Source organism: Sander vitreus, chromosome 2 (assembly GCF_031162955.1).
Source record: "Sander vitreus isolate 19-12246 chromosome 2, sanVit1, whole genome shotgun sequence".
Taxonomy (NCBI): domain Eukaryota; kingdom Metazoa; phylum Chordata; class Actinopteri; order Perciformes; family Percidae; genus Sander; species Sander vitreus.
Genome location: NC_135856.1, coordinates 14,790,862 through 14,807,563, shown reverse-complemented (window position 1 = coordinate 14,807,563; position 16,702 = coordinate 14,790,862). Strand labels below are relative to the sequence as shown.

The following is a 16,702-nucleotide window of genomic DNA, read 5'->3' as shown; positions in this document are numbered from 1 at the left end:
GCGTTCCTGTGCCAGTGGCCATATAAAATGACACATTCTGGACTCCAGGCCTGATGCAGATATGGTTGGTGGCATAATCAAAGGCTCAGGTGTAAGCATTTCTTGGACAGTGTGCAATTTCCAACGGTGATCTTATCAATATCCCACATTTTCTCTCTATAAAGTACATTTTAAAGAGGGTTTCTCTTTTGTTACAGCTTCATACTAACCATACAGGCTGAGTATTCTGAAACACAGAAGCACAAAAAGAGTAAAGGAACTCAAACACAGCACATGTGCCGAAATGAGAACTGTTAACCATTTATGCAGAGCGGCTAAAGTGTGTAATGTGCTATGATTCCACACGATGGCGCTCCCCATCCAAAATTCCTGATGCGGGACCTCCCACATACTAGTGTGGGTCCTCCTGTTGCGTGACATCAGCCCAGCCGGATTGAAAAGGAGGAAACAGTGCGGAGCAGCGTTAAGTTAACACAAAGATACTTAGACCACGAGCAGGAAGTTTGTCTAAGAAATAAAATTGGCCAAACAGCCTTGTTCGTGCCACAGCAATAGGCCTACTAACGTTTTAAAGGAAGAAGCATATGCTCTCTCTGGCGTTTGGATTGACGGATCAAAATGTAGCTCCACATGCTTGAAACTATGATAATAAATAACACATTCATTTAAAATCCACTACAGACTTCAGCAATTCAGAGATCCCTGTTTATGGCTTGAATGTTGCCAATTAAAAGCCTCAGAGGAGCTAAAATTGTAGATGCAATCTACAATGCTCTGTGTTTAATAAAGAATAGCCTACTTCATATGCAGAAAGGTTTATGGTTTCTTTTTGATGGTTTAAACAGGTTGGTGGCTGTCGCTTTCATGTATAGTTTGACAACAAGGGCATCACAAAGCTGAGACTGAGATCAAAGGCTTAAAGGGCTGTTTTTATGGCAGTTTGAGAATTGTATACACTCAGTTTCCAGTTTATCAGGTGACCAAAGCTAATCCTACCCTCATACAGGTTATACAATTAATTTGTTGATACAGAAAAGTGTTGTTTAAACTTCATGGTCTGTGGCTTGTGGTGCTGTTGAATTGCATTACGTAAAAGCCTAATGAAAGGCGAATATTTTGTCTGATTTAGGTTAACTGATACTACTAGGGTGGACCCTCAAACACAGGTTTAAAAAGTGATTCTCAAAGTGGGGCCCTTGACAAGTTTTCAGATTTGTTCATTTAAATAATCATGATATAGCTTCCGGTCACAAGCTCACTTCTTTAACCTCTAGGCCACCACTCCCCAACAACAAATATGTCAAATGTAATAGTCATAAGGCTCTGTCTGTATGACTATCTATGTACCTGAATCCTTGACTGACTGTTTTAATAATTTATTTTATTTATTGATATCGCTGATTGTAAATTATAAATAATAATAATAAAAAAGACTATACACTGGCAAACAGTAAAATGCAGGATATTTGTTATCTGTGTCTCTCCTTGAGCACCTTAAGCTAAAACAAATTTACACAGTCAACAGCCTGTATGCCTACCTTTGAGTGTAGTTTTAGTATGACACTTTGTACTGTGTAGGGTGTGGACTGCAATTTATGACCAAAGGCTTTACTCCACAGCGCTGTGGAGATAGATCTGGCATGCGAGAGAAGGCTAACGTTACTGTCTTACTTACTTATTTAATCATAACTATTAGGATGACTAGCACTTTTCAATATACTGTAGTCATACTGGACATGTAGCAGGGTGTTTGTAAGAATAGCCTGTTTCACAATAACTGACTTGAAAACAAAATTACTTTTATTTTGAAGGTAATGACCGGATGTAACATTTCTCACTGTGGCTAACTTAGCAGCGCGCAGAGCTGTCAGTGATAACGACAAACAGGGAAAGCCCTCAGACTGTAAGTACAGTATCTCTGGAGAAGACCGCCGCTCCGCCGTCTGCTGGCTCCACATTGAGGGCTGCGCCTATAAACGGACTGAAAAACACTTCAAGACAGCACTGTAGCATTGATTTGTTTGTAGGGGAGACATGGCTGATGTGAGTTCAAACGAGTCGTTCACCATGGACGTGGCGAATAGGTTTGCTCGCAAAGGTGCTTTGAGGCAAAAAAACGTCCACGAGGTCAAGAACCACAAATTCATAGCCAGGTTCTTCAAGCAGCCGACTTTCTGCAGCCACTGCACCGACTTCATCTGGTAAGCCTTCCGTCTCCCACCTCCACCCTGACTGCTGCCTGTTGCATATTGGTAACTTCAGTCGAGTACACTCTGCTCGATGATATAACACAACTTCAACTAACTTTCCCTTCTTACTCCTGCAATCGACATTCCTCAAAGACTTTCTTTACTAATAAAGTGACAGAACATGGGTGTCCAAAAGTCGGCAGTATTATCCCTAGTCGATTTTACTCCAGGGATCCCATTTTCTCGAGATTTTGTGCAAGCAATCCCAAATGGGAGGAGTTATGCTGGTGTTTATGTTAATAGTGTAGCACTGAAATAACTGTTTGTAGGAGAGTGAGTTAAACTTATGTTTAAGGTTTTTGCCGCTTTGTACAAATTCTCTAATGGGACAATTCCCAGTGAGAAACGGGGACTTTAAAGCAGCCATTTTCAATTTTGTGGGACATAGGCGGCCCCAGTAAATCACAGAACCACTGTTAGAAAACAATTTCAATGTTGTATTAAGAATAAATAAACACATTTCTGCGTGAGTGGCATTGTATTAGTCTTGCCAGGCAACTAAATTACAATTGTCAAAGTTCACTTTAATTGTTGTCTTCCCTGATTAACACATTACTGCTGTGGTGTTGCTGAGTTTAAACCTGCTTAAAGTCTTTGGATGAGTAATAGGTTCCCCTTCCTGGCACGTAGTCGAGCTATTAAAGCCTTCCATCTACTGGTTTATACTGTGGGGAACAACTCAAGCATTTATGGCTAAAAACCCTTGCATAGCTGGCTAGATTTTAAGGAGAAACTCTGCAGTTTACTGGCAATAAGAGCCCATATGGAAAAGCACTCACACTACAGAGAAATATTCACATGGTATTTGGTTGAAACACACTAGAACTGGGCAGTGACCTGCAGAGGTACAAAGTTGCCTTTACGCTGCAGTTCTTTCCATTAGTAACACACTGCATTTGGAAAGTATGACAAAACATAAGGTTGCTGTGCTGTTTTTCTATTTAGATATCAACTTAGTGATATCTTACGTGTGAGAGGAGTAAACTTGCAGACAGCTTGGTAGAGTTGCACCCACGTTTTACAGTCCTCTGCTGTTACAGGTGACAGTGTGATCTCAGGCCCTTTAATGCTGGTGGCTTAATACCTTGACTGTTTTACAACATGACCCGTGCCATACCAAACATCACTCCTCAGCAAAACACAACATGAAAAGTTTGGGATTTGTCATGAGGTTATATTTTGTGTAGTTTTCAGTATTTATCTCACCATTTTGGTTTCATGTTTCAGTTGTTGAGTATTTTTGGAAGAAATTTTTTTTCTGTCCTGACAATGTGATTAAAATCAAATCAATCATCTGACAGCAGTATAACATACACTATGTGGCCAAAAGTATGTGGACATCAGATATGTTACTGCCGAACACCTCATTCCAAAAAGATGGGTGTTAATATTCTGCTATTAAAGCCTTTTAGTCCTCTGGAAAGGCTTTCTATATGGTTTTGGAACCACAGGGAATTGTTCCCAATGCAGCCACAAGATCCTTAGTTAGGCCAACAATAATGTTGTCCGATAATAATGATGTTGGCCGATAAGGTATGCTTTACTGTCGGCGTTTCTATTCATCCCAAAGGTGTTGGATGGGGTTGAAGTTAGGGCTCTGCACAGGCCAGTCAAGATCCTTCACGGCAAACTGAGAAAAGTATCTCTTTATGGATCCGCTGTTATTCAGCGGGGCATTGTTGTCAGGTTCAACAAGAAAAGGCCTTCCCTAAAGCACACTGTTGTTTGAAATATATTGTATTCTTTAGCATTAACATGTAACCTAATTAGAACTAAGGGGTCTTGCCCAAAATCCTGCTAAAAACACAGGAGTGTCCATATACTTTTGGTCATCAAATGTAGTTGAGAGTATACTGCGTTCCTGTCCCTGGTATGAGTCAACATATAAATGTATGAATGAATGGATTTACTGTGTATATGTGTGTGAGTGAGAAAGCGAGTAAGCAACAGTTTAATTGAGCCTTCTTTGTTTTCACAGGGGGTTTGGAAAACAAGGATTCCAGTGCCAAGGTAAAAACTAAATTGACTGACATCTGACTCATTCAGATTCAATGAGACTTGTGTGTGTGTGTGTGTGTGTGTGTGTGTGACATGTACAGTATGTTAGGCCTTGGCTGCTTTTCCCACTAAAGGCAGTTCTTCATTTGATAAGTCTGCACATACTGTCCTTTGCTGCTACACTTGATGTTGGTGTGTTTTTAATGCACCAACGCTATTTCAATCCCCTTCATGATTTGTTTGCTGTTTTGCAAGCATGACATTTGTTTACCCACAGTCAGTGTAGTGTTATTCATAATGTGTCTAGTATAGCAAGCAGCATAGAATTAGACGGGGGTTTACCGTTTGTTTCTGTGGTCTAGTTCTTTTGAGCTTGTTGCATGGTGCTGAATTTGATTTAAAATGTTAATGATCACAGTGACAATTGGATATATAATGTGTTTGTTTGGCCTGTTGGTAGAGAACAGTTTGGCAAAAAAGAGACTAATAGAAGTGTGTTTGATAATATCTGTGTGAGCTGAAAACAAAAGAATGACAGGTGAGACTGTTTTTGAGAAAAAGGAGGGAACAGAAAGTGTAAGAGAGGGGGATAGAGAGGATTAGAGAAGAGGTACAGTACATAACACACAAATATGGACACAACTAGTTCCCCACGTCAGCCCCCAGATCACTAGCATCACTGAAGGTGGTTTTTGTATCAACCTGTTATTTTGAGCTTTAGCATGCATCAACTCTCAGAATTCCTCTTCTAATGTGGAAATGTTTGGGCTTGCCAAAGTCTGACTCTGATGGCGAGTGCATGATGTTAAACGGCTGTTTCACTTAGATGTAGATCCTTTCATGTTGTATAAAAAGTCAATTTTTTTATATTGCCATCACTGATACCTGGAGGCTGTTTCTAGTTTTTTTTTCTTCTTTTATTTAATCACTGAAATAAGTAAAACTATCTTTCAAGAGGGACCTGAACCCACAAGAACATTCAGTAAAAGCACACAGAAAATACACAATTGTAGAAAATGAAAATACAACATATATAAAACATTGTAATTTTAAAGATTCTTTTTTGGGCATATATAGGCCTTTATTGACAGGACAGCTGAAGAAACAAAGGGGAGAGAGAGGGGGGAATGACATGCAGCAAAGGGTCGGAGTCGAACCCGGGCCCGCTGCGTCGAGGAGTAAACCTCTATATATGGGCGCCCTCCCCACCAACTGAGCTATCCGGGCGCCTAAACATTGTTATTTTAAAGTGTACGACTTTTCAAGTTATGTGCATGGGCCAAAAAAAATGTAGACACACTGAATTAAAATACTTCCACATACTTTAATATTTATATCACAGGCATTTATTGTTGCATTTACATTATATGTGTAATATATGGTTTAATTCTTCTGAAAGTTGTTGTAGTACTAGTTATTATCAGATGTAACTATCACTATTACATATTTCCCAACAGTAAAAATGAAAACATCCAGTGAATGACTTGATTGGAAATGCTCTTGACATATTTCCTCTTTCTGAGTTGTTCAGTCAAACAGACAGTCTCTCTCTGTTGGAGACTTAAAGATAAACACTTTGCCACGCAGGGCGTTTGATCTCAATGATTCAGAAGCTCTTCACTTGAGAATGTCAGAGAGAGTGAGACATACAGAGGTCTTAACTGAATCATTAATCATCATACGGATACATTTAGATGCTAGTGTGTCTTATGTGTCTGTAGGGGCCTGTGTCTGGGAAATGCTCACATGTATAGGAACATACATATTAGCCCTCTTCAACATGATTTCCTCTCATAGAGGTGAGATACAGACTACTCTTTAGTATTTGCTCCTACTGGGGTAAAACCAGGCTAAGTACTGAGTTAGTCCAAGGTGTCCGAGTGTTGACAGACTAATCTGCTTTTGAGTAACCTGACATTATAGTCAGCCAACCCCTTCCTCTGCTTTCACAGCAAGCTGTTATTTTCATCCTGCCTTATTGTTACCGTCACAGCATTTCATACAGGAGATGATTGACTGAATGATTAGAAGGACGTCAGAGAGGCAGCAGTACGGTGTAAGAGAGTTCTTATGCACAAAATGGTGCTCTGGAGAATTTTCTTAAGACAGCAGAAGGTTGACTGCACCTCTCAAAAACTGACCACTCCTTCTTCTTCCACCATAAATCCATGCCTGGACCTGTTAAATAAATAATGTGTGCCTTATCAAGATGAAGGTCATTGGTTACACTGCAGCTATTCAAAGAGATAAAGGTCCCCACTTTATAATATCTGTTTAGCCATTAATTATTAAACTTAAGCTTCTAGAAAATAAGGGTCGAGTCCTCCAGCAGAGACAGCGAGCCTCTCAGTCACTACTTGAAAATAGTAATAAACTGGAGAGTGGCATTTCTGTAACAAGAGTGACATTTAATTTTCAGCCTTGCAAATGACACTTTTCTAAGAATAGGGTGGGCTGCACAGTAGGGGTGTAACCATATATTGATCTGGATCAATATATCGATTCAATCCTCAACGATCCAATACTATCGATACAAAGTGAAAATATCGATATCGCCATCTTACAGATGCGCCTTTATTTTGAAATTCACACTTTATATTTATTGTTTTTATTAAAAGAGTTTGTTTTTAATTTAAATGTCTAGATGAGCTTAGTAATGAAATTGTCAAATCTTATTTTAGGTGCTTTTTGTATTTATATAAGTGTAACTTTGTGTTAAATCGGCGTATGTATCGTCTCGTATTGGTCGCAGGCCCCTGAATTGACTTTGTGTTATCAGTAAATATTGTATCGTTGTCCACAGAATCAATATAATATCGTATCGTGATAAAACGTGTGATTTACACCCCTACTGCACAGTATCACATCACATATGTAGTTTAAAGTGTTTAAATTGTAAGGTTTGGTCAGGCTTTTACTGAATCAAAATTGTCTGTCATATATTTAAGCTTATTTAATGTGTTTATGCTTGTGTGGTTATTTTTGAGAGCATTTTGGGATTAGATATAAAATAGGGATGCTAATTTAGAGTTTTTTTTTCTGCTGACGGATGGCCGACCCTCGTTAACCAATCATTAACCGTTAACCGACGAGCAGGCAACGGAGTCCCAGTTCACCCGTCCAGGAGGCTCGGACATACTTTCAGCATTCCGTGGACAGCTGATGACTTGTCGGGCAGCCCCTATGTTCAGTTCATTGTCGTGGACACATGCAGCCATTTTCTTGGAACAGCTCGCACAGCCGACACAAGTCCATAGCGGTCCGCGGCGTGAGCCCGTCTCCACCGCATCCACAAAATAAGGACATTTTGAGTGTCAAAGACTTGATTTCCTGTATTCTGATGCATTTTTAGGCACAAATGTATGGTAAAAGCCTCTTTATTTATGTCAAGGAAAACAAAGTTCTGGTGGCAGGCAACAATTTTAAAATATGAAATATAATGAAATAATGCAGTAAGGGAAGGGGGCTTTGCATTACATTTTGTAAGTCTCAGCACTACTACTACTGCATTGTATTGTATGATGTGAGGATATACTGGAAGATGTGAGCATTATGCATTGTGCAGCACATTAAATCCCCTATTTTATTAAACATGAACTTATGTGGGCGCAGGTGAAGAAAATATCAAACCACCCTCAGCATGACACTTGTAATGAAATGTTAGGGCAAAGTGAATTTTGAACAGAGTTAATGTGGAACCATTAACTCGCTTTCTAGATGGTATCTGCATTGAATATCTGTCTTCACCTGGCTACTTTTTCTGTGGAGTCTTATTTCAAGGCTCTGGCAGTATCTCACATTAGTTTAGTTGACATTGTAATACGGCCGCGCAATTTGTTACCACGTCATTCAGCACATTTATTGTTCAGATCTTGTGATCTTGTGTCTTTTGAAACCTTTGAGTCCAGGGTTAGGGTTACCCTTTTGGTTTTCATATTGCAAAGTTCTGATTTACCGAGGGGTTAAGATGACTTAAGTGTAAACCTGTTCTGTGACCTCACATTCATTTTAGCTAAACCTATTCATAGCGAGCCATAGTCTTCTGTTGGCCACTGAGCAGCCCTCCTTAAGCTTTAGTGTAATATATTCATTCCTTGCTTCAGATTGTCTCGCCAATCCAGGAATTCTGCTACAAAGTGACTATTTTTTTTTTTTTTTAAGATTCTTTTTTTGGGCATTTTCGGCCTTTTTTTGACAGGACAGCTGAAGACATGAGAGAGAGAGGGGGACATTAACTTGCAGCAAAGGGCTGCAGGTCGGAGTCGAACCCTGGCCCGCTATATCGAGGAGTAAACCTCTATATATGGGCACCCGCTCTACCAACTGAGCTATCTGGGTGCTCACAAAGTGACTTTTCTTAACAGGATGTAGATGAGACCATTGTGCCCTGCCACTGTAAACTGACACAAACGGTCTCACAGTATTGATCCTATTTGAGATTGCAATGTTAACATTTAGTCCATCTAACTCTGCAAATGCTCACTCTTGTGGGAAATGTAGACTTAAACCCTAAAACGTTGGCTCAAAAATGTATGTTCTTTCTGGCTTCTTGGTAAAATGGTGAACGCAAAATCAATTTAAAAATAGTCCCTTGAACTGCTGCTTTTTACCATTTCAATTTATAATTCAAAAGTGTCTCTTAAGGCAAATTCCTCGTAGGGGACATATTTCAACCAAGGCTAGAAAGTTAATTAGAAGAGTAAGGAATAAAAGGAGAACCAGAAGGCTTCACGGATTGTTCTTGTTAGTCCAGAAGAAAGGGTATTCCAGTGCCGTACGCTGTAGTGACTGTCAAAGTCCAATTTTCTGCTCCATACGCTGCTCTTAACACAGATAATTTCTGCAGTGTCGTTGCAGTCAATGGGTTTTTGCTTGCTCAATGGTCTCTTGAGGAGGACCCCTGAGTTCCTTGGTGGATTAGACATTATTGGCAGACTATAGACAACTGTATTTCGCCTTAAGCTTTTTCCAATGTTTCCCGATGCACAAGAGGAGAACATAATGAGTTTTGCTGTTGCCTCCCAAGAGAGAGGCCTACTTGATGTCCAACGTTACAAGTGAGGGCATGTCCAGATGAAGGGTGATGGATTTTTTACCTCTGTTTGACCCTGCCAGCTAAATGCATTTAGACTAATTTGTAATGACTGTGTTTTCTGTGATGAGAATTAAAAAACCTGCTACAGAAACAAAACTGTACTACAATATAAACCTGGCTCTAATGATAACTCTAACCAGCCAATTACTCATATATACAGTAAACCAGCCCTGCCTCTTCCTTTGACGGTTAGGGGTCTCGTGTGATGTGTTAGACTACACCTTGACAGTGTCAGACAAATACTAATGACTACAAATGTTTTCATCGTGTGTTTGTTTGCCGTGTGCTGTTCAGTGTTTGGACAGTACTCAGAATATCCTTGTACACATCCGCCACTGTGTCATTCCAATAAGGGCCCTGTTGACAGTCATTGGAAAGGTAAACTCAGAGTGTCCATGGTCCCTGTCTGTGCCGGCTGGCACATACATTCTACCATTACTTCTTGTCGTTGGTTTATATCTCATGTCAATGTGCTCAAACAGCAGCACTTGGTTCATTTGAGCACTACACCCTACGTTAGAGGCCTGGTTATAATGCTCAAGGTTCACCACCATTGCAGTGTCAATGGTGGCCAAAAATAATAATGAGGTCAACATTAGGGCTGTCAAAATGAATGTGTTAATGCAAATTCCTTTTAACTACACAATTTTTTTTAACGCGCGATTAACGCACGCACATTCTGTAATTTCGCTCCATAGTTTGGGAAATCAGGAAGCTGCAGCAGTAACTTGTTGCCAACTTGGCAACTTTCTCGCTAGATTTAGTGACTTTTTAGATTCCTCTTAGCAACTTGTAAATATATTCAAATATATTTCTATTGTAATTCATTCCCATGCATGCCACCGATCCTTGGTTAAACACTAAATAGCACTGCTCTCTCCCCCTTTGTCCCATTGCGCAGCAGCACTGCGCAGGCAGTCAGTAGGGTGGGGGGACGGGGCTGCCTGCAGCTGAGATGAGATGGCGGAACGGGAGAGGGTAACAGTTAAAATACAGCAATGAACGGGAGTGGATGGCTAGCAGAAACAAAGTTTCTTGAGCAGAAATGGATAAATAAAAGGGTCTTTTTAATGTTAACTTCAGTTTTAAAGCCCTTTTAGACGGTTCTCTCGACATGACTATCTCGACATGACTGAAGTTATTTGCATGTACTGTACTGTACTGTAATGTAAATTGAGTTACCAACGGAGTAGTCGAGCCTCAAATCCCACTTGAGCAGCAAAAACTTGAAAAATATCCATTTTAACGTACATTTAGAACAGATATATATATATATATATATATATATATATAAGGAGGCCTGAGTTGCTTCTATCAAATGGCGCACAATTACATTAATTTGGTGGTGTAATAGCAGGGATTGATATAATTTTTGTATGTGCCCCTTCGGATTCTGGGCATGCTAAAGTTGTATTTATTTCTTTACCCACACAAATATGGGGAAGTTATGTAAACTTCAACCAAAAAGGGCAGAGCCCGGGCAATGGTTTTACATTTCTGACACAGTTTCAGCCATAAAAGTCTTAAACCAAATTTTTGGCCTATCAAGAAATGATTCTGAGAAGAAATGGACCATGACAGACACATGCCCTGTTGACTGTGGTCCTGGGATTCTCATAAGCCCTCGGCCTCAGTCAGAGCTGTGTAACTACAGGCCACCCTGCTGCATCTGTTGCTTTATCTCTGCCACCTTAGTGGAGAGATAGGGCTTTCCTCTCTGCTGTAAAGTGGCGGTATACTTAGAACAAAGAAACCGATTAATTGCTAACAGCTGATATTTGTACATGTAACAAGTATACTGCCATTTTTATTTATTTGTTTGATTCTCTGTTTGGCTTCTGTAATTTCTTTGGCTCACAGCCTAAACTGCCCTATACAGTGCCTTCTGCCCTGGGTAGCTGCCCATGGGCTTTCTCCTGTATGGCCTCTTTCTTTCTCTCTTTGTATACACACACACACACACACACACACACACACACACACACACACACACACACACACACACACACACACACACACACACACACTACCACATATCCAATCCCTTCATCTCATGCTGGTAAAGCAGAGGAAATTAGCAGTCGGGGATTTGGTTTGTGCTGGGTTTTCTTCTCATATAGTTAACATTGCATGGGCATGCTCTTAGGGTTAAGTTGTTCCAACTGCTTGCCCCTTTATACTATTTTGACCCAGAGTTAGATGGACTTTAAGATACAAGATTGGAGACCCTTTGAATGGAGCGGAGCCTCAGCATTGTGTGTGTGTGTGTGTGTGTGTGTGTGTGTGTGTGTGTGTGTGTGTGTGTGTGTGTGTGTGTGTGTGTGTGTGTGTGTGTGTGTGTGTGTGTGTGTGTGTGTGTGTGTGTGAGACAGAGGAGAGAGAGCAGAGTTCAACATCAACAGTTCAACTATATTTAGAGTTGCTCCCCGGTCCCCTGAAGAGACACACTGCTATGCATAGAGCAGGTTCTGTTTATAGGAGGACACTTGCTCTGTCTTTAGATGCCCACTGTGTGATTGCATAAAAGCTTTGTTGGGACACACAAGTTAGTCAAGTTCTGCAGGTGTTAGAAACTTGGTAGTCTCACATTACCAGATCTCCACAGCGCTGTGGAGTAAGGTCTGGCTACACCACAGATACATAATTTGCTTTTACTAGTGTATCACAGTGTGTACTTGGTTCATAGCAAATCCCCACCAATTGGTCCCAAAACGTCCCAGCCAGATAGTAAATGCCGTAAACATATTCTTAGTAAATCTTTACAATCATTCGACGAAAGAACCAAGCAGGCCTGCCTTGTTGCACAAACCAAATGTTCTTCAAAACTTGCCATTTACAGCGTGTAGCTTGCTAGCTTGAAGGTTATTTCCCGTAGTGAAGGGATGTTGAGAACGGCCTGTAGAAACTATAGTCATTGCTGCTGTTGGTGCCTGAAAAGATATGACCTGTCGGACAGTGACCATAATAACTAGCGCTGCTCCAGCGATTCCCCAGCAGAAAAACCTTAGTCCTAGAGCCTGCCCAGCTGTAAAAGGATTAATGTTTTATTTTTACTTTTTACTACTTCAGTCCACACTGCTTTCTGATCCATAAGCACAAAAAACAGTCACCATTACTGTAAAACCAACAATAACGGGACATTGAGTTACTCACTGGTAGTGATCAATGCATGGTAATTACACTAAGCTTCAGGTTCTGTAGCTGGCTTTTCAGACGAAACACTTTAAGTTACAACAGCTCATGCTTTTTAACTGGCTGGTCACCTCACATCCAGTCTTCACTGCAGGCAGCAGCATTACCTTACACCTAATATATAAGGTGTTCTAAGGAAGTGCTTTGAGCACAGGAAAAAAAGGCATTTGTAACATAAGGTGTTTTATATGTCTCTAAGTATGGTGTTAGACCACTTCAAGCCTCCAGACCAGCTTTAATGCCTTCATTCTAAAAGTCTGTTGTGCAGTAGTGTTGGGAATGCAACACCATTCCTCTAAACAAAGAAAAGCTATAACATGGTCTAAGACCAAACAAACATGTCCAACCTATTCAAGCTTCAATTAGTTTGTCTTTTTTGGCACTTTCCCTGTAGTTGAAAGGATGTAGTTCTGCTGTTTTTACAGAAAATTACTGAGCTGGTTTTATTCAGTCCTCTCCCTGCAGTATTTGGATTACTGTTGTTATAGTCTTTTGAGTGCTTGCGTGCTGTAAATTGCCAGTGCCACTGATGCTTTCCAATAGCATAACCTTTTACCAGTGGATTATTAAGTGCGCATTGTTTCACTGTAGATAAAACTTATGTAAGGCGTGTTGCACATACAGTGAGGCAAAAAAGTATTTCGTCAGCCACCAATTGTGCAAGTTCTCCTACTTAAAAAGATGAGAGAGACCTGTAATTTTAACCATAGGTACACTTCAACTATGAGAGACAAAATGAGAAGAAAAAAAATCCAGAAAATCACATTGTAGGATTTTTAATGAATTTATTTGCAAATTCCTCGGGAAAATAAGTATTTGGTCACCTACAAACAAGCAAGATTTCTGTCTCTCACAGACCTGTAACTTCTTCTTTAAGAGGCACCTCTGTCCTCCACTCGTTACCTGTATTAATGGCACCTGTTTGAACTTGTCCACAACCTCAAACAGTCACACTCCAAACTCCACTATGGCCAAGACCAAAGAGCTGTCAAAGGACACCAGAAACAAAATTGTAGACCTGCACCAGGCTGGGAAGACTGAATCTGCAATAGGTAAGCAGCTTGGTGTGAAGAAATCAACTGTGGGAGAAATTATAAGAAAATGGAAGACATACAAGACCACTAATAATCTCCCTCGATCCGGGGCTCCACGCAAGATCTCACCCCGTGGGGTCAAAATGATCACAAGAACGGTGAGCAAAAATCCCAGAACCACACGGGGGGACCTAGTGAATGACCTGCAGAGAGCTGGGACCAAAGTAACAAAGGCTACCATCAGTAACACACTACGCCACCAGGGACACAAATCCTGCAGTGCCAGACGTGTCCCCCTGCTTAAGGCAGTACATGTCCAGGCCCATCTGGAGTTTGCTAGAGAGCATTTAGATGATCCAGAAGAGGACTGGGAGAATGTCATATGGTCAGATGAAACCAAAATAGAACTTTTTGGTAAAAACTCAACTCGTCCTGTTTGGAGGGGAAAGAATGCTGAGTTGCATCCAAAGAACACCATACCTACTGTGAAGCATGGGGGTGGAAACATCATGCTTTGGGGCTGTTTTTCTGCAAAGGGACCAGGACGACTGATCCGTGTAAAGGAAAGAATGAATGGGGCCATGTATCGTGAGATTTTGAGTGAAAACCTCCTTCCATTAGCAAGGGCATTGAAGATGAAATGTGGCTGGGTCTTTCAGCATGACAATGATCCCAAACACACCGCCCGGGCCACGGAGGAGTGGCTTCGTAAGAAGCATTTCAAGGTCCTGGAGTGGCCTAGCCAGTCTCAAGATCTCAACCCCATAGAAAATCTTTGGAAGGAGTTGAAAGTCCATGTTGCCCAGCGACAGCCCCAAACATCACTGCTGTAGAGGAGATCTGCATGGAGGAATGGGCCAAAATACCAGCAACAATGTGTGAAAACCTTGTGAAGACTTACAGAAAACGTTTGACCTCTGTCATTGCCAACAAAGGGTATATAACAAAGTATTGAGATGAACTTTTGTTATTGACCAAATACTTATTTTCCACCATAATTTGCAAATAAATTCATTAAAAATCCTACAATGTGATTTTCTGGATTTTTTTTTCTCATTTTGTCTCTCATAGTTGAAGTGTACCTATGATGAAAATTACAGGTCTCTCTCATCTTTTTAAATGGGAAAACTTGCACAATTGGTGGCTGACTAAATACTTTTTTGCCCCACTGTAGGCATGTTCCTTAAATGTGACTTTTTCCTTGCATTATCAATCTTCCCACTTTGATAATGTATTAGTATGTTACCTGATGCCTAAAACATTGTTATTTTATAGGGCTGTCAGCGTTAATCGCGATGTGATTAAGGGCCGACGCAATGCGATTCATTTTTTTTTAATCGCATGCCGGCATGCAATTCATTTATTTTACACTTCACTCGGCTTTGCGTTGTGCCTAACGGCTACTATATTGACCCTTTGGCGCTGCCGTACTTCTTCATAACACATCTTCTGCTGCAGGATGTAGGCAGGCTGCCGGCATGGAGAAAGACAGCAGCAACACACTTCTGAATGGCGCTTTTCTTTTAAAAAACACAGCTGAATAAAGCCTTAATGATAACATTGGAAGATGAACTGGAGGTGCTAGCTCGCAGCTTGGCTCTGACCAGAAACTGCACTGCCAAAGTGTATGGTCGCTTGGATTTCCCTGAAAGCCTCTCGTCTCTCTTCCTTTTTCTCAACAATCAATTCAGACCAGCAGCATTAAGATTAGACTAATCCATCATGGTGGTCTGCATTATTTATCCCTTCAATTCCCACCATGCATTTGGGGGAAATGCCCTGTTTGTTCAAAATGTGCCTCATAGCTGTAATGTGTTTGGAACTGTATAAGGTAGTGTTTTTACAGAAAAATGCTGCTGTTTGTGATATTTGTCAGCCTTGATGGACTATGTTGGAATATGTAAATCCCAGTGCTTACAAAATGAGCGTGCATCATAAATATTGCTTTTAAATTTATGCGACTGAGCACGGATTTTCAATAAAATATGTCAATATTTTAAATGGAGTTGTGATGTTTGTTGCTCCCTTGCTGCTGTTCTTCCCTCCGTGCTTCTGAGCCTGTATTAGATTACCTCCTGGGCTTTTATGGAGACCTGGACGACACATTGATGCAATATCTGCTTGTCTCTTGGCACCGGACGGCTCCTGCATGGAGGGAAATACGTCCACTAACACCTGCATGTCATGAGATAATAGAGCCCTGTTCAATTCCTGATTGCATGCTGTCATGATGTAGCCCAAATCTGTTTCACAGTTTGATAAGGGGATTTGAGGGCAGGAAGGGAACTGACTGAGCAGTCCCCAGGTGGGACGATGTCTATGTTCCTGCTGTCTTGCTGATGTCACATAGAATTTGAATGGTCAGATTTTTCCACCTCTCTGTCAGTTGGAGGACACGGCTTCAGCAACAAATCACATGGCCTTGTACTGTAGTCACATTTTGACACATGGAGCTCCTGGATTTGTGATCTTGTATATTGGCTCAAATACTGGATTTGACCTTACTTAGACGGTCCTTTTCACATGTCGAATGTCAGTTGATTTAATTATTGCACTGATCATCTGTGATTGTAATTCCATGTTGATATACCATGTCTATAACAGAAAATGCACTCCATATTATTTAAGGCATGCAATTTATTCCTATTATTTTTCTGGATGTGTGATTTCACCTGTTGTTGTGGCAAGTGGTGGGTTCTGTAGGGGAATATCTGAACCTCAATGCAGGCTTCATGTTTTACATTGTTAAGTAAGTAAGTCATATCGTTTTGTACACTTGTATTTATGAATATGAAGTGTTATGGTAATATATTTATGTTTTATGGGACTACTCTACCACCACCAATGTGTAGCACCCACCTGGGTGATGCACGGCAGCCTTACAATGCCAGACACTCACCACACATCAGCTTGGTAAAGGGAGGGGGAACATGTTTTAGTGGAGCACCCGGAGAAAACCCCATGAAGACACGGGGAGAACATGCAAACTCCACACAGAAAGGACCATACCTGGAGAGCCTCAGTTCCCAATTACAAACCCCGCCAGACTATGTCACATACACACGTTGCCCATATGGCCACCTGTCTTAAAGGGGTAAGTTGCCCTGTAACATTAGTCATGGAAAATGAGAACC

The 16,702-nt window shown here is 40.9% G+C and overlaps 1 protein-coding gene across 1 annotated transcript in view; it reads left to right on the top strand.

Annotated features, from left to right (window-relative positions):
• The first annotated feature begins 1,841 nt into the window (after nucleotides 1–1,841).
• The window catches only part of prkcaa (protein kinase C, alpha, a), a 161,982-nt gene continuing 147,121 nt past the window's right edge, over nucleotides 1,842–16,702 (top strand). Inside the window, exons 1-2 of the mRNA XM_078279319.1 lie at nucleotides 1,842–2,201; nucleotides 4,228–4,259. Coding sequence (XP_078135445.1) covers nucleotides 2,035–2,201; nucleotides 4,228–4,259 — 199 coding nt within the window. The 5' untranslated portion in view covers nucleotides 1,842–2,034. The remainder of the gene's footprint in view (nucleotides 2,202–4,227; nucleotides 4,260–16,702) is intronic.